The 25,578-nt window shown below is 35.8% G+C and overlaps 1 protein-coding gene across 2 annotated transcripts in view; it reads left to right on the forward strand.

Annotated features, from left to right (window-relative positions):
* The window catches only part of KLHL2 (kelch like family member 2), a 135,703-nt gene extending 111,482 nt beyond the window's left edge, over positions 1-24,221 (forward strand). For both annotated transcript variants that reach the window (XM_031942981.1, XM_031942979.1), the window contains exons 10-15: positions 1,457-1,654; positions 2,694-2,795; positions 3,675-3,803; positions 4,194-4,334; positions 20,453-20,596; positions 23,088-24,221. In XM_031942981.1, the coding sequence (XP_031798841.1) occupies positions 1,457-1,654; positions 2,694-2,795; positions 3,675-3,803; positions 4,194-4,334; positions 20,453-20,596; positions 23,088-23,116 (743 nt within the window). In that variant the 3' untranslated portion in view covers positions 23,117-24,221. The remainder of the gene's footprint in view (positions 1-1,456; positions 1,655-2,693; positions 2,796-3,674; positions 3,804-4,193; positions 4,335-20,452; positions 20,597-23,087) is intronic.
* The last annotated feature ends 1,357 nt before the right edge of the window (positions 24,222-25,578 follow it).

A 25,578-nucleotide genomic window follows, 5' to 3' on the forward strand; every position in this document is an offset into this window, starting at 1 on the left:
CTGAGAAAACCCCAAGTGCAGTCATGGAGTAGTGCTTAACTAAAAATGACTGAACAATAATAAAAATATCTTTATGATTTATTTCTTTTTTATTTATGTTCTTCCTTTCTTATTAGAATGTTAATTCCTTGCAAGTAAAAATTTCTTCATTCTTTTTACTTATATTCCTAGTGCCTGGTACAGTAAATACTTATAAATTATTGGAATGACCAATTCATCCCAGTCCTGAAATCCTTAAAATTAAAGCAATATCTGATAACTGTTTTTAAGACAAACAACTGCCCTAACCATTATCAAATATACAAAATAAAAACCTTAAGTTCCTTAGAGATAGATATCTTTTCTTGTTCATCTCTTTCTCTCAGTGTTTAGCACAGTACATAACATTTTAGGCAATGAAATGTTCATGGAATAAATTAATGACATCTTAAGTTTTGGTTCTCTGGGGGTATGGATTCCATTTGGGATAGAAGAAAATTGTTTTGGTTCTCTGGGGGTATGGATTCCATTTGGGATAGAAGAAAATTGTTTAAGACAATAGAAGTAGCATCATTAGACATGATTAATTGCAAATACATTGTATTTACAACAATTCTATGAGATAACTTCATACTGGAGTGATCAAGGAAGGCTTTATGGATAGGTTTAGATTGTAAGCTCCTTGCAGGCAGGGATTGCCTTTTAAATTAATTGTATCCCCAGTGTTTAGCATTGAAATGTTTGTAGAATAAATAAATGGCATATTAAGTTTTGGTCCTTTAATACAAGATAGCTACAAAATATCGTGGGGTGGATTTCAAGCACCACTTGATTAATGTGGCTTTTTCAAGAATGTATAGACTTAACTGATCTCTAATTATTTTGATTTCCCACCTATTTGAACTTAATTACTTTTTCTTCATATTTTCTATTTTGAACCTCATGTATGTTTTATTTGGATTTTAAATTATTTTGTATAACATACCCTAATATTAGAAACCAAAAACAATCAGGGCATGTTCTTAGAAGAGGCACATCTACAAGAAAAATGCTGATTGTGTCATTTTCTTATTCTAGAGTTCAAAGATAAGAATCTTTGGCCCTACTTAAAGAGTTTATTTACTGCATGATAAGCATTTATTGTTTCCTAAGCAAACAGAGGCACTATGCTAAACACTGAGGATACAATTAGTTAAAAGACAATCCCTGCCCACAAAGAGTTTACAATCTAAACCTATCCATAAAGCCTTCCACACCACTATATTTTGTATCTTTCTTGTTTTAAACTTGGAAAAGAATAAAAACTCAGTCATTCTCCAAGCATGCAGGTAAGCAATTATTCTCCAGACACATTTGGCCAATGTCTCATTGGGTCTCAGGTGCAAATCAGGAGCATTTGATGGGTCTCAAAGCAATCTTCATTCAGAGATGGTACATTGAACATGACGTGGTACTCAGGGATGTGTTCTTGCCACAGGTATGGTCTACATGGCTGGCCTCGTTTTTGCCGTGGGAGGTTTCAATGGCTCATTAAGAGTTCGAACTGTCGATTCCTATGATCCAGTTAAAGATCAGTGGACCAGTGTTGCTAACATGCGGGATCGGAGGAGCACTCTGGGAGCTGCTGTGTTAAATGGCTTGTTGTATGCAGTTGGGGGATTTGATGGAAGTACAGGTAAATTTTCTCCTGCTTTTCTCTTCTTTGCTATGGCCATTCACACAATCAAGTAAAATCAAACTAAATACTTTCAATGTTTGAGGACGTTTCATTCTTTTTAAATGAGAGAAATTTTTAAAATAATCTTGCACTGATAATATGATTTTTTTTTTTTTTTTGGCCTAGATCTTTTATTTTCTCAGAGGGGATAGGTCAGCAGCTATTCTATAACTAAGTCTTTTTTAAATTTTTTATTAAAGCTTTTTATTTTTATAAACAGTGGACAATTGTTCAACATTAGCCCTTGCAAAACCCTGTGTTCCAATTTCTTCCCCCTTCCCCCATGCTCCTCTCCTAGATGACAAGAAGTGCAATATATAATATGATAGAAATATGTTGTAACTAAGAGTCTTTAAAAAATTGCTGGGAGATCACTGAAAGCTTAAATGACACAATGATTATTGTACTTAAGGGAAGAATTTAACCCAAATCTCCTGACTTCAAAGCCTACCCTTTACCCTCTATACCATATCTATCTGCCTGTTTTGATCTGGGTCCCTTATTATATTGGTGTAAGGAAAACCCAAATGCCCTTGTCTCATGAAAAGCTTTATCTGATATGCAATTTATAATCTTGGGACATCCAGTTAGGCTCACATAGCCAGTAGTATCAGAGATGGGAACTTGGGAACTTCCTGACCATTGAGGCTATATCTCCTGTTAATGAATGAATGCTGCCTTGTCCAACTAGTGCCTCAGTTTCCTCATGTGTAAAATGTGGAGGTTTAACTGGATAGTCCCTGAGATCCTTTCTAGCTCTCTACCTTTGACCCTTTGACATAACACCTCTGTAAACTTGGTTATATATTGTTATTTTCTTTTTCTTTATATTATCTTAATTAGCACAGCTAATTTAAATGGCCCTGAAAATAATTCATATTAAAAGAAAAAAATTTCAATTATTTTAAATTTTAGAAGAAGAAATAAAGCCTAAATAGTCTGGAAATGATAGTGTTTGTCTTTAGAAAGGATAATGATGTATTGGGGTTTGTTGCAGGTTTATCATCTGTGGAAGCATATAACATGAAGGCTAATGAATGGTTCCATGTTGCACCAATGAATACTAGAAGGAGCAGTGTTGGTGTGGGGGTTGTTGGAGGTATGTATGTACTAGTAGTTTTTTCATTGGCGTCTCCACTTTCTGTTTCTAGGCACATGATTTCTTGAATTTTAGAGGTGAGGGCAGTGGGATCTTCCATATTCTAAAATTAGAAGCATATAATCTTGTTTTAAGAGTTACAAAGGACAGTAGAGTTTATAGGATCAAATCTTTCCATAAGATTTCTCCAGTACCATTTTGTTCAACCCTCTCATTTTATAGATGAGGAAACTGAGTCCTCAAAAAGTCTAGGGAATAAAAATTGCCACCATTTATATAGGACTTCACAAATATTATCTCATTTTATTTTCATAAAAATCCTGATGAGGAAACTGAGGCAGATACAGGTTAAATAACTTGCTCAGAGTTACACAATATAAGTGTTTGAAGGAGGATTTGAATTCAGGTCTTCTTGATTCCAGGTCCAGACTTAATCCCTTGTACCACCAAAACACTATACACAAATCATTCTAATACAAATTTAGACTTTTAAACTATTTACAGGTGGCAACTATCTCTTGTCCTTAGTAACCTACCCCAGTGCTTATCATAGTGCCTGACCCCCACGGTAGGCTATTAAAAAATGCTACCTTGTCCAGGATCATTTATCCGCCTCGTTCCTTAGTTTCCTCATCTGTGAAATGTGGAGGTTTAACTCTAGATAGCCCCTGAGATCATATCTAGCTCTCCATCTCTGACTCTTTGACCATCCCTTTATCTATAAGCAGTTGTATTACTATTAGGCAGTTCTCTAAAATACTTTATACAAAAATACATTATTAAGGAAGAATTCATATTGCTCCTGAGAGAGAAAAGCAGCCTTGACACTTTCTTAACCAGGACCTTTACATCTGGCTCTCCTTGTGATCCTGCTTCTAGGCTTGTTGTATGCTGTGGGGGGTTATGATGGAGCATCCCGCCAGTGTCTCAGCACCGTGGAGTGTTATAATTCGGCAACAAATGAATGGAGCTATATCTCGGAAATGAGCACGCGCAGGAGTGGAGCAGGTAAATGCAGGCCCTAGTGAGCACCTGAACTCCAGGGGCAGCTGCTTGCACACAGACTAAGGAGATAATTCATTAGCATCCCTTTGTATTACCTGGGAAAAATCGGAATACCAATACTTCTACCTTGCTTTGTCCGGGTTTGCTCTGGTTCTTCTCGTTCAGTTTAGTGCCTGAATTTCAGAGCCCTAGCAACAGCTATTGAGGTCCTGTGGGGATCGCCATTTCCCTTGGGTACCACCATGCTTGCAGCAGTTTCCCTTCCCTGCCCATGCTGTTATCAGAGCCTGTGAATGTGATCACGCTACATTGAGCCAACTTTGAGGCACAAAAAGTTGTATTGTGAGCACAAGAGTGTCTGGGCTGCAATTTACTTGTGTTTGTGTTTTTTAGGGGTTGGAGTGTTAAACAACTTACTCTATGCCGTGGGAGGTCATGATGGTCCATTAGTAAGAAAAAGCGTGGAAGTGTATGATCCTGCCACTAATACCTGGAGACAAGTGGCAGATATGAACATGTGCAGAAGGAACGCAGGTAATTAATCCCTTCATTTAAGAGCAGGTATTTTTTGCAGTTGGCTTTAAGGCTTTTTAACGAATAGGACTCATGATTAATTACGTAAAAATCCAACAATCTCATAATGTGCCCCAGAGATGATTTTTCACCTACAGTAGCAAAACTGACTAGAAGACTTGTCCAATCAATTTGATAATTATAAACATTTATAAAGATAGAGCAGAAGTCACATATTAATTTAGGGTCTAGAGACAAAGTGGAAGAAGAAACAAGGTAAAGAAAATTAATTTCCAGGAGGAACCATGCCATGACCTTATAACTATGTTCTCTTGTGTGCCCTGAGGCAACAAGGTGGCACAGTGGGTCAAGTGCCAAGTCTGGAGGTAAAAATCTAACCACAGACATTTAGTAGTCTTAGGCAAGTCACTAAAACCTGTTTGCCTCGGTTTCCTCATCTGTAAAATGAGCTGGAGAAGGAAATGGTAGACTGCTCCAGTATCTTGCCAAGAAACTCCCAAATGGGGTCACAGAGAGTTTAACAAGACCGAAAATGACTAAAAAACAAAAAATCTGCTCTGAACATATATTTCCAAAATCTAAGTGATTTTGGTGAATCCCCTGTGCATTCATATCAGACTTTAGATGATTCTCGTCATTTTTTCTTCTCATTCAAATTGTTTCCCTTTGGATCTTGAGAATTCTATTCTTAAGTTTTACATCTCCTTGGGGCTGACTTCCCTTGTAAGAATTTTAGGGCATGAGGTACTACCTAGCCTTTCTTTGTTTCTACTCTGGCAGATTTATGGTTAATTGATATCTCCTAACATGGCTATTTAATGCTACTTGTCAAATGTGTGATCTGTTTCCAAGACTTCTCACTGATTTTCTCTTTCTATCCAAATTGCTAATAGTATATATACTCTAACAATGAAATTAATTATTTTTCTTTCTAATACTCTTCACCCAAATGCTTTCCATCATTTTCTCCAGGTCTGATTCCTAGACCCCCATATGCAAGTCTTGTCTCTTTCACAATGAAATTAGTTATTTTTCTTTTTCTTTCTAATACTCTTCACTCAAATGCTTTCCATCATTCTCCCCAGGTCTGATTCCTTGACCTGCATACACAAGTCTACCTTTCTAATATACTATTATCCCCTTATTTCCATTCTATTACTTTTGAACAGTATAGACCTATCCAGAGCTATATTCTAATTGTACATTCCTTCCCACTAAATCTCTAATACTGTTGAGATTAAATGAGTCTCCGTGTGTTAAGACTTCTACTTCTGCTTTTTTTCTCCAAACACTGATCATTTGTTGTGACTTTTGATACTACTGGCGCCTTTCTTGGATTTTATCTCTTGTGATCTCTTATTCTTCCTTTATAGTAACTGCTTTTTTCTTTTATATGGTTTACTACATATACATAAACAGTGTTGTCCTTTCCAGGTTTTTTTATTTTTTGACTTTTCTTAGTTTTAGTTTTAGATTAGAAAATTCCAGCCTAGACATCTTCCCCTCTGCTCGCCGCCCCCTTCATCAAATACTATTGCTATCTTTTAAGATATTGTTCAGAAATCCACTTCTCATTCTGATCCACCATCTTCTTAACTCTTCAGATATGGAAGTGCCACAAAGTTTGGAGGAATAAATAAGATCCAGAAAGGTCTTGCCAGACTAGAGCATTGGGCTCAATCCAACAAGATGAAAATGAATAACAATAGATAGAAAAAAAGATTTTATTTTTTGGGCCTGAAAACAACTTCATATATAAGGTGAGGGAAGGGTGGTTATTACTAAAGCTTTTGTCTGAAATATTATCTGGGAGTTTAAACAGACTATAGGCTCAATCTAAATCAATGTGATATGACAGTCTAAAAAGCTAAGGCCATCTTAAGTAAGTCTCTTTATATATTATACACACACACACACACACACACACACACTTTTTTCTTTATTTTTTCTTATCTTCTAAAATCCTTTAGTAAGAAGCGTGATGGAAGAGACCATGTGTATAATCAGCAGAAAGTCAAAAAATAACAGAATGCCCTTAGAGTTCTGCAGTTCTGCACATTTTTAGCTTAAACATTTTAACTTAAACAAATTCCCGGATGGCCTATTTGTTAAAATTACAGATGATACAAGGCTTGAAGATATCACAGTCATGCTTGATGATGGAACCTGAGTCCAGAAAGATCTTGACGGTTAGAATGATGACTGAATTGAATTTTAAAAGAATAAATAATAGTTATAAAAGTTCTCAATTTGGATTGAGAAAAATCAATTTTCCAAATACAGTATGAGAAAAGCTTAGATAGACAGCAATTCCTGTGAAAAAGACCTAAATGGAGTAGCCATTAGTAGGACATGCCAGCCAGAATACTGAGTTTTCTGAGGCTTCATTAAAAAAGGCATTGTATTCAAAACAAGAGAGGTGATAATTTTTCTACCATCTCCCAATCATTTATTAAGGACCTATTATGCACAGATAGAGATACTAAGAATAGAACAATCCCTACTCACAAAGAGCTTTACTATTTAACAAGGAAACCAAGAATATATTTCAGTAGACAACTTAAAACTCATTATGTCCAATTCATTTCCCTGTAAACTTTCCCACATCTCCTACCTTCCCTATCCCTGTGGAGAGTCACAGCATCTCCCCAGTCTCTCAGACTCACAGCTTAGCAATTATTCTAGATTCTTCATTATCTCTCACCTCCCCCTTCCCAATTCAAGTTGTTGTCTGGACTTGTCAACTTCATCTTTGCAACATCTCTTGAATACATCCCTTTTCCTCCACTGACATGGTCAGCGCCCTGGTCAGCCTGCTTCACATGTCTCTCCACTCCAGTCCATCCTCCATTCAGACACCAAAGTGACTTCCTAAAGTGCAGGTCTGATCATCTCACCACCTACCCCCACTGCCAATCAATAAACTCCAGGGATTCCCTAATGCTTCCAGAAGCTCATTCAGTGTTTGGCGTTCAACACCTGGCCCTCTCCACCTGTCCAGCCCCTTACTTTTTAATACTTACTCCTGGATCCAGTGATCCTAGCCTCCTGACCCTCCAGAACGAGATTCTCCATCTCTTGGTTCTGGGCACACTCTTTGGCTTGCCTCCCATCCCTAGAATGCTTGTTCCAACTCCTGATTCCCCGGCTTCCTTTTAATAATAGCTAGAACATGAGTTCTACAGGAAGCATTCTTCAATCTCCCTTAATTTCAGTACCTACATGGTTAATTATTTTCTATTTACCTGGTATTCATTTTCATTTTCTTCATTAGATTGTGAGTTCCTTGAAAGTAGGATACCTTTTACCTCTTTTTGTATCCCAGGTTCTTAGCACAATTCCTGGTACATTGTAAGTGCTTAATAAATGTTTATTGAATGAATAAACACACATAGACATATATATGTCTTTTAACATATATAATATATAGCTTATAGGGGAGACAACAATGATTTTGAGGTCTCCTGATTTTAGGGGCGCTTCTTTTCTAATAATAACTCAGTAATCCTCAATCTTCTGGCTCTGGAGTCTGCCTTAGGAAATTTCCACACCCAGTTGAAGCTATTTGATTCTGAAAAGATTCCTCCTCTGTCAGATAGTTTCTGGCCTCAGGGTAGTCCCATGGGCCTGAGATAATAGTGATAGTTGGTCAGTGAGAACCAGATTCTGGAGATGGCCACCCCTCTGGCCAAAGAATTAGCATATCAGTGATAGAAAGCTCTTTTAGCTCTCTGATAATCTCATCTGGAATTTACCCCACTTCAATTGGTATTACCATTCCAGTAAACTTTGCCCTTTGACTAGGAAATGGGTGCAAGCCTGAAAATTCTTTTGAGGTACCTTGCCACATCAGTCTGTGACCCTAAACTTTTGGGGTCCCTTTCCCAACCTCAACATATGTATATGTATGTGTATGCACAGATATATAACATATTTAATGTACACAACTGTGTATACATATGTTTATGTGTATAAATGTAAAAAAAATATGAAGAAAATAAGTGTAAATTATGCTTTTGATTTGGGATACCATGTTTTGAGAAAGACATAGAGTAGAGAATGTCTGAAAGAGATTGACCAGAATATTGGAAGCTCCAGAAACTCTGACATAGGTTATTGATGAAAGACCTTGACGCCAGATGGGTTGGAATAGCACCTGCTGTCAGATATTTGTGACATGGAAGCAGTAACTGGTCTCCAAGTAATTGAAAGCAAGTAATTCCTTAGTCTCTGAGTAGCCAAGGGCAAAGCTACAAGGGGGGGGCAGATTTTGGCTTGATGTCTGCAGCAATTTCCTAATCATTAAATCTCTCCCAACGTGGAATATGCTCCTGCAGAAGGGAGCAGGTTCTTGTTTATGTATGGACTGACTTCAGTGGCATTTGGAAAGTCCCAGTGAAGAGGGCTGGGAATTAAAACAATAACAGATTCAGACTTTGAATTTGGGTGGCAGTAAATGGGCAGTTTGTGAGAAGCATCAGATACTGTCAGTCTGTGTGTGTGTGATATTAAGTACATGATAGTGCTCTTAGATATAAGGATTTTCATCAGTCACTCTTATCAGGGGCATTTATTTACTCATTTGTATTCATTCAGTAGCCTGTGTGGAGGGGAGCATCCACTCCCATGATATCATAGACCCTTGAAATGTTGAAACATTAACAGCCCCAGGAGATATGCTGTTTTCTTCTCAGAAAACTGTTTTCCATTATTCTATTGCCTATATTTACCATTTTCCATAGTTTGAAATAAACTGCCAGGTTAATCTTGGTGACTTTCTTTAGATTGTAAACTCCTTGAGGGCAAGAATTTTCTTTAAATTTTTTTTTTTTTAATTTTTAATTTATGGACTAAAATAAGCATTTCTGTATCATAGTATAATAAAAAAGGTGATTACATTTGAAACTGCAAATCTTATGTACAACTTACTGTTCCTTTTAAATATATTATAAATTTATCATGTAAATTTCTTTTTTTATTCCCTCCCTTCCTCCTCTTGCTGCTTACTCTTAGAAACAAATAAGTGTGTGTGTGTGTGTGTGTGTGTGTGTGTGTGTGTACATATATTCACACACATATATACATCATCATTCTATACATGTTTCTCCATTTATCCATTCTTTCTCTGGATGCCAATAGTCTTCCTTCATATGTCCTTTGTAATTAATTTGGGTATGTATAATAATCAAAATAAATTTCACTGAAGGTTGTCTTAAAATAATATTGCTGTTACTATATATAGTGTTATCTTAATTCTGATCATTTTGCTCTTCATTATTTCATTCAAGTCTATCCATGTTTTTCTATGGTCTTTGAGTTCCTCATTTCTTATGAGTATTCTATCACAATAATTTTTTTTTGTCTCTTTTTGTAGCCCTAGCACTTAGCACAGTACATAGTGCATTGTAGACAATTTATATATGTTTATTGATTGATTGATTATGATGGGGAATCAAAGAGTATATAGCCTCAAGAATGAAAGGCATTTAGTGGGAGGCAGTTGGTTTCACAGGGGAAGGTATCTGCATTTTTCTTATAAAATAATTTTTATTGATCTCTTTGTTTTTATAACACCTCTCTTACTGAATGATTCCTTTCCCATAAATCTTTTAGAGGATCTCATATCAAAGAAAAAAAAAAAGAGCAAAAAAATCATTTAAACAATTTCTGTGAAACTTAATATACATTTTCTCCCTGGCTTTAAGAGAAGAGTTAAACAGTGAAATCACATTGGATTTTACTTAGCAGGGGAGTTTTCCCATTCTCTTTTTTTTTTTTTGCATATGAGTTTTCCCTTAGGAAAATACTCAGCCAACGAGATCAACCAAATCATTTCTAATGGAGCAGTAATGAACTGAGCTAGCTATGCCCAGAAAAATAACTCTGGGAGAGGACTAAAAACCATTACATTGAATTCCCAATCCCTATATTTATGCACACCTGCATCTTTGATTTCCTTCACAAGCTAATTGTACAATAATTCAGAGTCTGATTCTTTTTGTACAGCAAAATAATGTTTTGGTCATGTATACTTATTGTGTATCTAAGTTATATTTTAATATATTTAACATCTACTGGTCATCCTGCCATTTAGGGGAGGGGGTGGGGGGGGGGTAAGAGGTGAAAAATTGGAACAAGAGGTTTGGCAATTGTTAATGCTGTAAAGTTACCCATGTATATATCCTGTAAATAAAAGGCTATTAAATTAAAAAAAAAAAAAAAAAAAGGAAAATACTCAGCCTTTAGACATCACCATGGGATGCTGAAATGTTCTAAGAGTGGCCTGAAACTATGGAAAAGCCATTATCTTCCTGGGTTTTGCTTTGTTTCCCTCTTTATCCTTGTTGCAATTTATTTGAGCATTCTTTAAACAGATCTAAAGTTGCTGTTTTGCAAATACCCGGATATATGTTTCTTTATAAATTGAGTTTGAAGAAAGTGGGGATGATTCTAAAGGTATTCCAAAGAGATCCTTTCAATTTCACAAGTAAAGATCCAGCTTCACAACTGATTCTTGTTCCTTCTTTTGGAATCTGTAATGACTTAGTAAATAGTCTGCAAGAACCAGTTAATTCTGAATCTTTCTCAACTCACTACTAAATTCTATATTGCCCTCTGGTGCCAGCTATTAGATCACTGAATCTTTTTTCAGGATATTAAAGTTGCATATTCCAAGCATGATCTCGTCCAATGTAGTGCTTACTAATCTTAACCAATTAGATAAATGCTATTCTATAACAGAGGAAAACATATTTTGAAAATGGGACAGATGAATATGAAGAAATAGATAAAAGTAATACTGAAATGGAGGAATCAAAATGAGAATCTGGATGAACTTCTTAGGCGAGAGATATTTGGTGATAGTCAGGGAATATGAAAATGTAAAAGAACTTGGGCCCTCTCCATCTGGGGAGTGTACCCCAAGGTTTACAAAGAGATGGTAAAACTCTTTGTCATTATAATACCAGTTTATTTTATTACTCTCTCTAGTCCATAGGTATGGAGCTGCCCCACAAATGGTAAATTTTATTGGTTTTAGTCACAAGGAACTAGCTTTGTATCTCTGAGAAAGAGACAAAGTGATCATGGTAGTGACAAAGCCATTGCAGAACAGGATCTTTTTAGTTCTGTTATATGTAAGCTATGTTCCAAAGAAGGCTGGAAATCTTATCAGTGGTGTAAGAGAAAAATTTTAAATTCCTGTCTACTCCCATACCACTAATAGCTATAATAGAAGGAATTGTTTGGTGGTTAACCTCTTATCTCTATGTCAGTAATGTTTTCTTGAACCAGTTATGGTTACATGGAAAACTCTTTAGCACCATCATAGGGAGTTGTTTCTTTAAGAATGAATGAGTTTTAAATAATAACATTATTGGGATGCATAGCCAGATAATTCATAAGCTACATCATGCTAAATCCATTGAACAGGATGGATCAAAATCCAATGATTTGCCAACATATTTATATAAATAGCAGTTTTTAGAATCCATAAAGTACTTTGGAAGCAATGATCGAGCTTGGATCATTGTATTCTCAAAATAGCCAAGTCATTCATAGTTGGTCATTGCACAATGTTGCCGTTATTGTGTACAACTACACTGCTCACCTCACTCAACATCAGCTAATGTAAATCTTTCCAGGTTTTTCTGAAAGCATCCTGCTCATCATTTCTTATAACAAAGTAGTGTTCCATCACAATCATATAGTACAACTTGGTTCATTCGCCAACTACTGAATATCGCCTCAATTTTCAGTTCTTTGCCATCACTAAAAAGAGCTATATATATTTATATCTTTAGGTCTTTTTCCTTTTTGTTTCTTACTTTTTTGGGATACAGCTTTGATACTTGTATTGTTGGGTCAAAGGGCATTAACAGTTTCATAGCCTTTTGGGGGGCGGAGCCAAGATGGCGGAGAAGACACACGCGACTTTCTAAGCTTTTCTCTTACCCTCTTTATCAATATTATATCGAGCCTCAAAAATAGTCTTGACTGCTACAATTCGTAAAGATAAGAAGTAGAACAACTCACCGGCCGAAGAAAATCTGCAGTCTCGCCAAAAAAGGTTGGTTCCGGAGCCAGGGGGGAGATCAGCATAGACTGGGAGAGAAATTAGGTTCTGAGGAGAGTCTCAAACCGAAAGTGAAAGCACAGATCTCAGCACAAACTCGCAGCCCCAATCCGCAGTACGGGCTTTTCCTTGGGGCAGTTGTGATCCTGCACGGCAGGAGGACGCAGCCCGGGTTAGCCTCCAATCTGCGCAGTGGGGAGCTCGGCTTGGGGCCATAGAGCTTTTCCAGGGCCGATTTGCATCAGTCAGAGACACTGGGCAGAGTTTGTGGCGGTCTGCGGTCAGCTGCTAATACTCACAGTCCCACAAGAGGCTCCGGCCTGGGGCGGTGACACTTTCACCACTTAGTCTCTAGCCGAGGGCAATCGATAATCCACTCAGCCCTACTAAGCAGTTTGATAGCTCGGCCAGTGCTGAATCCACTTCCTGTTGGGGGAAGGGAAAACTCTCACTCAGAGCACTCCCATACCTCGGAGCCGGAAATCGGTTTACATCTTTCCCTGCTCTGCAGAGGAAGCTGGTAACCCCCTTGCCTAGGAGACCTACCCTAAAGGCTTTAAAACATGAATAAAAAGATGAAAAGAACAATCGACAGCTTCTATGCAGAAAAAGAGCAGGTCAGCAAACCTGAAGAGACCTCAAACAGCAAAAATGCATCAGACTGTCCTCCTTTACATGATGCTCTCATAGAAGAGACCATTAAAAGTCTCAAAAGAGAGTTAGAAGATAAATGGGGAAAGGAAAGAGAAGCCTTACAAGAGAGCAACAACTTCCTGAAATACGAATTGGAAAAAGTAAAAAAATCTCAGGAAAGTAAGAATTGTGAATTGGAAAAAATAAAGAATTCACTAGAAAGTAGGATTTGTGAATTGGAAAAGACAAAGAACTCGCAAGAAAGTAGGATCCGTGAATTGGAAAAGACAAAGAACACGCAAGAAAGTAGGATCTGTGAATTGGAAAAAGAAAATAATTCACTAAAAAAAAAAATTAGTGAAATGGAAAAAAATTCCACAGACCAAAACAATACATTCAAAAACTCAATTGGACATATACAGAAAGAAGTAAAAAAAGCTAATGAAGAAAATAATTCTTTAAAAATTAGAACTGAACAAATAGAAACTAATGATTCATTGAGACAGCAAGAATCAGTCAAGCAAAAACAAAAAAATGACAAACTGGAAAAAACCATGAATTATCTACTTGCAAAAACGACAGACTTGGAAAATAGATCTAGGAGAGATAATCTGAGGATTATTGGACTTTCTGAAAACTATGATGAAAAAAAGAGCCTAGATACTATTTTACAAGAAATCATCAAAGAGAACTGCCCAGATGTAATAGAATCAGAAGGTAAAATAGGCATTGAAAGAATTCATCGAACACCTTCTGAAAGAAACCCTAAAATAAAAACCCCAAGGAATATTGTGGCAAAATTTCAGAACTATCAGATTAAGGAAAAAATTTTACAAGCAGCCAAAAAAAAACCATTTAAATACCGAGGTGCCACAATAAGGATCACCCAAGATCTGGCTGCCTCTACATTAAAGGAAAGAAGGGCCTGGAATATGATATTCCGAAAGGCACAAGAACTTGGGATGCAGCCAAGAATAAACTACCCAGCTAAGCTGAGCATTTTCTTCCAGGGAAGAAGATGGACATTTAATGAAACAAATGAATTCCATTTGTTTCTGAAGAAAAAACCAGAACTAAACAAAAAATTTGATCTCCAAGAATAGAACTCAAGAGATGCAGAAAAGGTAAAAATAACTCTTGAGAATTGTATTTCTGTTGTGGATATACAAAAAGAATACATGTATAATTTGATTGTACTGATATAACATAAAAAAGGGAAGTAGATATGGAAAAGGGATGATGGCAGAATAAGGTGGGAAGGAGGGATAAAAAGAGGGAAACCACATCCCACAAAGAGGCTAAGGAAACTTATCATATCTGAGGGAATTTAGAGAGGGGGAGGAACATTGTGTGAATCTTACTCTCATCAGAGTTGGCTCAAAGAAAAAATAATTGACATTTGTTTTAGAGAAAATTCTCTCTCGCCTCATTAAAAACGGGGGAGAGGAAAAGGGAAAAGAAAAAGAGTAATAAGGGAAGGAAGGGGGAAAGACTCAAAGGGGGGGAGGGAGGGATTATAAAGAGGATAAGTATCGTGATACAAGAGGGGTACATAAGTTTAAAAGGGGGAAAGAGGGTTGGGGGAGGCAAGAATAAGTAAAGCACAATCTGGGGTTATTAGGATGGCAGGAAATACAGATTTAGTAATTCTAACCGTAAATGTGAATGGGATGAACTCCCCCATAAAGAGGAGGCAGATAGCAGACTGGATCAAAAGTCAGAACCCTACAATATGTTGTTTACAAGAAACACATTTAAAGCAGGGGGATACATATAGAGTAAAGGTAAAAGGCTGGAGCAAAATCTATTATGCTTCAGGTGAAGTCAAAAAAGCAGGGGTAGCCATCCTTATCTCAGATCAAGCAAAAGTAAAAATTGATCTAATTAAAAGAGATAAGGAAGGAAACTACATCCTGCTAAAGGGTAGCATAAACAACGAAGCAATATCAATATTAAACATATATGCACCAAGTGGTATGGCACTCAACTTCCTAAAGGAGAAGTTAAGAGAGTTGCAAGAAGAAATAGACAACAAAACTGTAATAGTAGGAGATCTCAACCTTGCACTCTCAGAATTAGACAAATCAAACCACAAAACAAATAAGAAAGAAATTAAAGAAGTAAATAGAATATTAGAAAAATTAGGTATGTTGGATCTTTGGAGAAAATTGAATGGAGATAGAAGGGAATATACTTTCTTCTCAGCAGTTCATGGAACCTATTCAAAAATTGACCATATATTAGGACATAAAGACCTCAAAATTAAATGCAAGAAAGCAGAAATAGTAAATGCTTTCTTTTCAGATCATGATGCAATAAAAACTACATTCAACAAAAAGTTAGGGGGAAATAGACCAAAAAGTAATTGGAAACTAAACAATCTCATCTTAAAGAATGATTGGGTGAAGCAGCAAATTATAGATACAATTAATAATTTCACTCAAGATAATGACAATGATGAGACATCATACCAAAATTTGTGGGATGCAGCCAAAGCGGTAATAAGAGGGAATTTTATATCCTTAGAGGCTTACTTGAATAAAACAGAGAAAGAAAAGATTAATGAATTGGGCTTGCAACTAAAAAAACTAAAAAAAGACCAAATTAAAAACCCCCAATCAAATACTAAATTGGAAATTCTAAAATTAAAAGGAGAAATTAAAAATATTGAAAGTAAAAAAACTATTGAACTAATTAATAAAACTAAGAGTTGGTTCTATGAAAAAGCCAATAAAATAGATAAGCCTTTGGTAAATCTGATTAGAAAAAGGAGGGAGGAAAATGAAATTAGTAGTCTTAAAAATGAAAAGGGAGAACTTTCCACCAATGAAGAGGAAATTAGAGAAATAATAAGGAGTTATTTTGCTCAACTTTATGCCAATAAATTTGATAACCTAAGTGAAATGGATGACTACCTCCAAAAATATAGACTTCCCAGACTAACAGAGGAGGAAGTAAATTGCTTGAATAGTCCCATTTCAGAAAAAGAAATAGAACAGGCAATTAAACAACTCCCTAAGAAAAAATCCCCAGGACCAGATGGATTTACATGTGAATTTTACCAAACATTTAAAGAACAATTGGCCCCAATGCTATATAAATTATTTGATAAAATAGGGAATGAAGGAGTCCTACCAAATTCCTTCTATGACACAGACATGGTACTGATACCTAAACCAGGTAGGCTGAAAACAGAGAAAGAAAATTATAGACCAATCTCCCTAATGAATATTGATGCTAAAATCTTAAATAAGATATTAGCAAAAAGACTACAGAAAATCATCTCCAAGATAATACACTATGATCAAGTAGGATTTATACCAGGAATGCAGGGCTGGTTCAATATTAGGAAAACTATCAATATAATTGGCCATGTTAATAACCAAATTAACAAAAACCATATGATCATCTCAATAGATGCAGAAAAAGCATTTGATAAAATCCAACATCCATTCCTATTAAAAACACTTGAGAGTATAGGAATAAATGGACTTTTCCTTAAAATAATCAGCAGCATCTATTTAAAACCATCAGTAAGCATCATATGTAATGGAGACAAACTGCAACCATTCCCAATAAGATCTGGAGTGAAACAAGGTTGCCCACTATCACCGTTACTATTTAATATTGTATTAGAAACGCTAGCTATAGCAATAAGAGCTGAGAAAGAGATTAAAGGAATAAGAATAGGCAATGAGGAAGCCAAATTATCACTCTTTGCCGATGACATGATGGTATACTTAGAGAACCCCAGAGATTCTGCTAAAAAGTTATTAGAAATAATCCACAACTTTAGCAAAGTTGCTGGTTATAAAATAAACCCACATAAGTCATCAGCATTCTTATATATCACTAACAAAATCCAACAGTCAGAGTTACAAAGAGAAATTCCATTTAAAGTAACTACTGATAATATAAAATATTTAGGAATCTATCTGCCAAGGGAAAATCAGAAACTTTATGAGCAAAATTACAGACCACTTTTCACACAAATTAAGTCTGATCTAACCAATTGGAAAAATATTAAATGCTCTTGGATAGGGCGAGCAAATATAATAAAGATGACAATATTACCTAAACTAATCTATTTATTTAGCGCTATACCAATCAGACTCCCAAAAAACTATTTTAATGACCTAGAAAAAATAACAACAAAGTTCATATGGAAAAACAAAAGGTCAAGAATTTCAAGGGAATTAATGAAAAAAAAATCAAATGAAGGTGGCTTAGCTGTACCAGATCTAAAATTATATTATAGAGCAGCAGTTACCAAAACTATTTGGTATTGGCTAAGGAATAGATTAGTTGATCAGTGGAATAGATTAGGTTCAAGGGATAAAACAGTCAACAAATATAGCAACCTAGTCTTTGACAAACCCAAAGATCCCAGCTTTTGGGATAAGAACTTACTGTTTGATAAAAATTGCTGGGAAAATTGGAAACTAATATGGCAGAAACTAGGCATTGATCCATACTTAACGCCGTACACCAAGATAAGGTCAAAATGGGTTCATGACCTAGGCATAAAGAATGAAATTATTAATAAATTAGAGGAACATAGGATAGTTTACCTCTCAGACCTGTGGAAGGGGAAGGTCTTTATGACCAAAGCAGAACTAGAGATCATTACTGATCACAAAATAGAAAATTTCGATTATACCAAACTGAAAAGTTTTTGTACAAACAAAACTAATGCAGACAAGATTAGAAGGGAAGCAATAAACTGGGAAAATATTTTTACAGTCAAAGGTTCTGATAAAGGCCTCATTTCCAAAATATATAGAGAATTAACTCTAATTTATAAAAAATCAAGCCATTCTCCAATTGAAAAATGGTCAAAGGATATGAACAGACAATTCTCAGATGAAGAAATTGAAACTATTTCTAGTCATATGAAAAGATGCTCCAAGTCATTATTAATCAGAGAAATGCAAATTAAGACAACTCTAAGATACCACTACACACCTGTCAGATTGGCTAAGATGACAGGAAAAAATAATGATGATTGTTGGAGGGGATGCGGGAAAACTGGGACATTGATGCATTGTTGGTGGAGTTGTGAACGAATCCAACCATTTTGGAGAGTAGTTTGGAACTATGCTCAAAAAGTTATCAAACTGTGCATACCCTTTGATCCAGCAGTGTTACTACTGGGATTATATCCCAAAGAGATTATAAAGAAGGGAAAGGGACCTGTATGTGCACGAATGTTTGTGGCAGCCCTTTTTGTAGTGGCTAGAAACTGGAAACTGAATGGATGTCCATCAGTTGGAGAATGGCTGAATAAATTGTGGTATATGAATATTATGGAATATTACTGTTCTGTAAGAAATGACCAACAGGATGATTTCAGAAAGGCCTGGAGAGACTTACACGAACTGATGCTGAGTGAAATGAGCAGGACCAGGAGATCATTATATACTTCAACAACAATACTAGATGATGACCAGTTCTGATGGATCAGGCCATCCTCAGCAACGAGATCAACCAAATCATTTCTAATGGAGCAGTAATGAACTGAACTAGCTATACCCAGAAAAAGAACTCTGGGAGATGACTAAAAACCATTACATTGAATTCAATCCCTATATTTATGCACACCTGCATTTTTGATTTCCTTCACAAGCTAATTGTACAATAATTCAGAGTCTGATTCTTTTTGTACAGCAAAATAATGTTTTGGTCATGTATACTTATTATGTATCTAAGTTATATTTTAATATATTTAACATCTACTGGTCATCCTGCCATTTAGGGGAGGGGGTGGGGGGAGTAAGAGGTGAAAAATTGGAACAAGAGGTTTGGCAATCGTTAATGCTGTAAAGTTACCCATGTATATATCCTGTAAATAAAAGGCTATTAAATTAAAAAAAACAAACAAACAAACAAACAAAAAACAGTTTCATAGCCTTTTGAGCATAGTTTGAAATTGCTCTTTGGAATGGTTGGATCAATTCACAATTCCGCCAATAGTATAATAGTGTCTCAATTTTTCTACATCCTCTCTAACATTTATCATTTTCCTTTTCTGTCATATTAGCCAATCTAATAAGTGTGGGGTGATATACTTCTGAATTATTTTAATTTGCATTTCTCTAATCAATAATAATTTTTTAAAAATCAATAGTTATTTAGAACATTTTTTCATATGACTATAGAGAGTTTTATTGCTTCTTCTGAACACTGCCTGTTCCTATTTCATAACCATTTATTAATTAGGAATAACTTATGTTCTTATAAATTTGCCTCAATTCTCTATACATTTAAGAAATGAGTCTTTTATTAGAAATACTGGCTCTAAATTATTTTCAATTTTACTTACTATGTATTTTCCTCTATCCTATTTCTCCCATCACACTTTTATCCTATTCTCTCTCTTTTCACCCTGTCCATTCTCAAAAATATTTTGCTTCTGACAACTCTCCCAGTCCACTCTCACTTCTGTGAGCCCTGCCCATTTTACTTCCCTATGGGGTATGATAGATTTCCATATTATACTGAGTGTGTATGTTATTCCCTCTTTGAGTCAATTTCTATGAGAGTAAGATTCAAGCATTTCCTCCACCTTCACTGTAAAAACTCTTGTGCTTCATTTACATAAGATTTCATTCCACTTATTTGTCTCCCTTTATTTTTGTAAAGAATTTTGTAATTTTATTCCTATTGTTTGGGTGTATCTTAGTTTAAGTGAGCTTCCTGATATTTTAGACATCCTCAGGTAGGCTCAGGGAGGACTTAGCCCTTTTCACAGCTGTTCTCCCATGTCAGGTTCCCACTTGCCACCCAGCTTTGACCTGTAGCTCCAAACAGCTGTGTGCAGGAGGCACACCTGGATAAAACCATCCTGGTCAACAGGCCGGACCAGGTTGTGGGTAACTGATGAGCTACAAACCTGTTGGTGAGTTACAGGGATGTTTGTCCCAAGCATGGGAAGACCTGTCCTTGTGGAAAGGACAGGTGAGAATAATTTGTTCCAACAGCCTCGGAAAGGGACTGAAGCTGGTCAGACACAAGCTTATCTCTGCTCCTCATGCTGGGGACAATCACCCTAACTTTTGTCCTGCCACAGGCCTGCTAGAGCTCCGGAAGAGAGATTGAGGCTGATGACTTTGTGCAGCTCCAGTGTAAATGGGGGCAGTCCAGGTCCCACACACAAGGTATCATCCTGTGATGTCACTGGTCCTCTTCAAAAATGACAGATGAACATTAAAAACAAAATGTCCTTAGATGTTATACCAAGAAACTGACAACTCATATACTCTTTTTTTTTTTTAAAGGTTTCCTGCATATAAAAAGAACTGAGGTTATTTATTTTCTAACTTTACTTTTCTCCAGACAAATAAATTATCTTCCCATCACCTCACCTTAATGCCTTACTCTTTTTTTTCCCCATTCTCTCACATTTTTAAAGGTGTTTGTGCTGTTAATGGCCTATTGTATGTAGTTGGAGGTGATGATGGTTCCTGTAACTTGGCATCAGTGGAATATTATAACCCAACAACGGATAAATGGACAGTGGTATCTTCTTGTATGAGCACAGGGAGAAGTTATGCAGGTAATAATTGTCTTCTTTCAGTTCTACTCTAAGGTAATAGTAGTTTTCTATTAGGTTTAATGCTCAATTAAGGTGATGATGATGATGGTGATGGTGATGATAATGATGATGACTTTCCAATCTCTAAAAAAAGGGAATTGGATTTTTCTAAGTCTGCGATCCAAAGGATTCCGTGATCTTCAGGAAAGGTGAACAATGGCCCAGGCAGCTAGTTGGCATAGGGGATAGAGCCCTGAATTGGGAGTCAGAAAAATCTGATTTGATATCTAGGCTCAAGATGCTTACTAGCTATGATCTTGGATTCTGCCTCAGTTTGCATTTAGTCCCCAGAGTTGTTAACTTTCCTTTTCTCCCTTTCTCTTTTTCATTTTTCTTCCATTTTTCCTTCTTTTCTTTTTCTTCTTGCCTTTTTCTTTCTTCTTTCCTCTTTTTTCTTTCTTTCTTTCTTTCTTTCTTTTTTTTTTTTTTTTTTCTGAGGCAATTGGGATTAAGTGGCTTCCCAGGGTCACACAGCCAAGAAGTGTTAAGTGTTTGAGATCAAATTTGAGCTCAAGTCCTCCTGACTTCAGGACTGGTGTTTTATCCACTGCACCACCTAGCTGCCCCTTCCCTTTTTCTTTCCCAACATTTTTCTTTTCCTTGCCTTTGTCCTTTTCCTTTCTTCCTCCTTTTTTCCCTCTCCCTTCCATCTTTTCCTACTCTCCCTCCTTTCCTTCTCTCTTCCTTTTTTCCTTTCCTCTCTTCCCTCCTTTCTCCTTTTCTTGCTACCACAGAAGTGACATAGAGACTTAATTGACATGTATAATGGAAAGATTGCTGGTGAGTGAGAAAAGACCTGAATTTATAATCCATCTCTGGCCCTTAACTAGCCATGGCAAATCACTTAATCTCTCTGAGCCTCAGTATCCTCTAAAATAAATGGAAATTGTAAATGACCTACCTTATAGGGTTGCTGTTAAACCGTGAAATGCAGGAATGTGTGTGTGTGTATATATATATATATATATATATATATATATATATGTTAAGAACTTCGCAAATCTTAAAGCTTTAGAGTTGTCAATTTAGTGGTAGGAATTATCCACATAGCAAAAGAGAGAATTGACTTAAACTCCTGCAACAAAAACAAGAACAGCACAGAAAAGGCATAATTTCTGTAACTAACCTTTAGAACTTATTAAAAGATGACAGTTCTCTACTTCACAAAAAAGTTAATATTCTTCTATAACTATTAAAATAGGATTGTTATTGGAATGAACTTTTTACATGGAAGGGACAACACATAAATTACCTTTGAAGAGATTAATCTGTAATCCATTTAATTAGAGCAGTACCATCACCTAGAATTTTTAAAAAATTTAATTGGAAAGTAGATCAAACTATAGGGAATAGCAGTCATGCTAACTGCTTGCAGAGCCCCTTTCACAGCTGTTCTAGGACTAGAAAACATTTCCATTTCCTGAACTAGGAAAACAATTTCTGCATTAACAGCATAGTAAATAATGTTTAACATGTAAATGTTACATGTTACCTGCCTGCCATCTAGGGAAAGGGGTGAAGGAAGGAAGGGAAAAGTTGGAACAGAATTGATTGCAAGAGATAATGTTGAAAAATTATCCATGCATATGTTCTGTCAATAAAAAGCTTTTAACTATAGCCTATTCTATATCCAGAACAAGAGTCCCATAGAATAATGGTCTGTGCAGTAGAAACTCTTGATAGATTGGTTCACTAAGTGTATTTGAATTATTTGGATTTATTGTGGCTTAAGTTACTTGCTCACACCCTCATTCCCACCCTTACACCTTAATTATAGCTTTCTATATATGAATTAAAGTCACGCAGCCAGGGAGCATCTATTAAGTTCCTGCTGTTTTAGCTAGACTCTTGCATCCCTTTTGGAGATGCAAAAGAAGGCAAAAGACAATCCCTAGTCTAACGGAGGAGACCACATGCAAACAACTATGTACCAACATAAGATAACTTGGAAGTTATCAACGGAGGAAGACAGGAGAATCAAGGGAGCCAGGAAAAATTTCTTGCAAAAATTGAGGTGTTAGCTGGGACATAAAGGAAGCCAGAGAAGCCCAAAGGCAGGCTTGAGGAGGGTGTGCGTTCCCAGCATGGAGCACAGCCCAGAGATGGAGTGCCTTGTGAACAGCTCCGACGAACAGGATCACTGGATTATAGAATACATGGAGAATAGTAAACTCTAGAAGACAAAAGCTAGAAAAGGGACAAGACTGTGAAGGGAATCTAATACTAAATGGGGGAGCTTCCACTCTCTCTTGGAGGTGATAGGAGCCACAGTTTTTACTGAACAGGGGAATGATGGTTCTCTGCTATAGAATGAAATTGATGAATGTTTTGAATTTTTTTATTTTTTATTTTTTGCTTTTCTTGTGTTTTTTTCTTTAATTTTTAAAAAAGAAATTGGAATTTTTTAAGGATGTCCTTGTTTTCAGTTTTCTTTTCTCATTTCTTCCATTAGGTGTTACAGTTATTGATAAACCATTATGAACAGAAGAAGGATTTCTGCACACTTATTCTCTTGAAACAGGCTTCAACAAGTATTTTTGAAGTGACTTAGGGGCTAACACTTCTCTACTCATGGCTGCATTTTGGGTCTCAGTAGAAGATAAGTTCGTCTGCCATTAAAGGCATCAGACGCTGAAGATTATTCTAGGTCGAAGCGCCGTGTAGGAGTTTTCTGCATTGAGCAGCAGCTGACTGAATTTTTAACAAGATGAATGGACCACAGTATTTATTATCATAAAGTTTTCGGACAAAAGTGGCTTTCCTAAGGACCAATCAGTGTCAGACTCAGATGACTACGGATTGTTCTGTGAAGAAGGAAAAAGTGATGTGCGTTCTGGTCAAAGTAAATTTTGTCTTTATTGTTTCCTCCCCAGGAAATCGGTATCTCCACAAACTGTATTTCTTTGAATGGGTATAGAAGTCTACATCAGTAATACCCACTGGCAGGGAGATCAAACTGTTTGCTTTTATAAAACATTTGATTCAATGAATATAAGTTGTGTGCATATATACATATGTGTCTAGATTGCTTTCCTTTGAAAATGTTTGAAACTTGATTATACTATTTATAATTGGCCCAGGACTTTGAATTCTGCCAGTATACTACATTGTAAAACAGAGTTGTATTTTTTGATATTTAACAATGCTGAACACTTATAAATGCCACTTCTAAGGAATGGAAATGGTGTGAAACACTTGAATAAGTGTAATGCCAAACATTTGGAAATAAAATATCAGTCATGCTTATTTATGACTTATTTTGATTTAATCTGGGTTATGTTTTGGTGTAATTGTTTTTTTTCTTTTTTCTCAAAAAAGTGACTCTATGGCATGAGCATAATTGCAGGTTTTTTGATGAATATAATGAATGTATGGAATTAAACTGAATTTGCATGGTTTTACGAATAATTTCTTCGTGTGTACATTTAGCTGCTATTAACAAAGAGAGAACATTCTGTGTGGCCATGTTTGTTGATCAAATTTTTTTTTCCTAAAACGATTCTCAAACTCCCTTTAAAAATGACCAAGATTTGTCCTCTTGAGCTGTTATCTTTGAATAAAAGTTTGTATATTATTTGTTTCATAATGGCCTTGATTTAATTTGTGAAAGTATCCCTCTTTTATTTTAATAGTTTTTAAAGTAAAAGTTTTCTTCAGTTTCTACCCAATTTGCTGTTCTTATGTAAGTCCATAATTTTCCTCAATGCTGAAGGAAATTTAAAGGCAAACCTATTAAGTTGGAAATTAGAAAATCTAATTGATATGTTTCCCCAAAAGAGAGAATCAGGTCACTTAAACAGAAACATTTCTTAAGGGTTGATTAAGAAATATGCTTGAGAAGGGAGGGAATCAGTGGGAACAAACACTAGAACTAAGGGAGTCAAGGAACAATGAGAAATCAATCTATAACTGGATATTTACTTTTTACCTTTTAACCAGCAAGCAGAGAGAGGATATTTTTAAGAGTGGTAAATTAAGGAAAACCAACAGTGGTATGGATTTGACAGATGGACCAGCAAAGAAAAAAACAACTAGAGTTTAAGTTATAGGGTTTGATTCATAAGAAATGATTCATAAGGTACTATGATACCATAAGAAATGATGAAAGGGATGATTTAAGAGAAATCCAAGAAGAATTGTATGAAGTGATGCAGAGTGAAATATGGAGAACTAGGAAAACAATTTCTGCATTAACAGCATAGTAAATAAATAACATTGAAAATGTAAGGATTAATTAATCAATGAAATAACTAATCATGATTCAAAAGGAATCATAGATGATGAATGATGAAGCATACTATGTATGCAACTGCTGATGGAGAGGTGATAGACTTAAAATGAAGAGTATGATGTACATTTCTGGACATGACTGATGTGAGAATTTGCTTTTCTTAATTTCATATTGCTACAAGTTTTATTTTTTTCCCCCAAGGGAGGAGAAATTTGAAGAAAATAAAATAATTGCTTTTTAATTGAATCAAAATAAAATAAAGTTTGTATTAAGGGGTAAAAAACAGGGAATGATGATGTATACCAGTAATATCTGCTTTTGTGGAGGTTGATGCTAATGGATTGCTTGAATTTGGGTGTCTTAAATGAACACAAGGCCAAAACCAAGCGAGTATCTCTACCACCTTCCACCAATGCCTGAGGAGAAGCAAACTGATTCAATTTGGGAATGAAGCACATAAAAGTTTCTATGCCTATAAATAGTAGAATCAGGACCTTTCAAACAGGGTAATCTTCCCTCTCCTTACCCCAATTCCCACAAGTAAAATAAGTCATTTAATAGGAATTTAGAATTAGAGATGAAAGATAACTGTGATTGAATTTTTTTGGCTTAATATGTTGATCTATATATCCTAATATTAATGTATGGCTAATATTTAGAATTTTCTCATTTAAAAGCAAAAGGAATATCATGAATCAATTTGTAATTGTAC

Source organism: Sarcophilus harrisii, chromosome 6 (genome assembly GCF_902635505.1).
Source record: "Sarcophilus harrisii chromosome 6, mSarHar1.11, whole genome shotgun sequence".
Classification (NCBI taxonomy): Eukaryota; Metazoa; Chordata; class Mammalia; order Dasyuromorphia; family Dasyuridae; genus Sarcophilus; species Sarcophilus harrisii.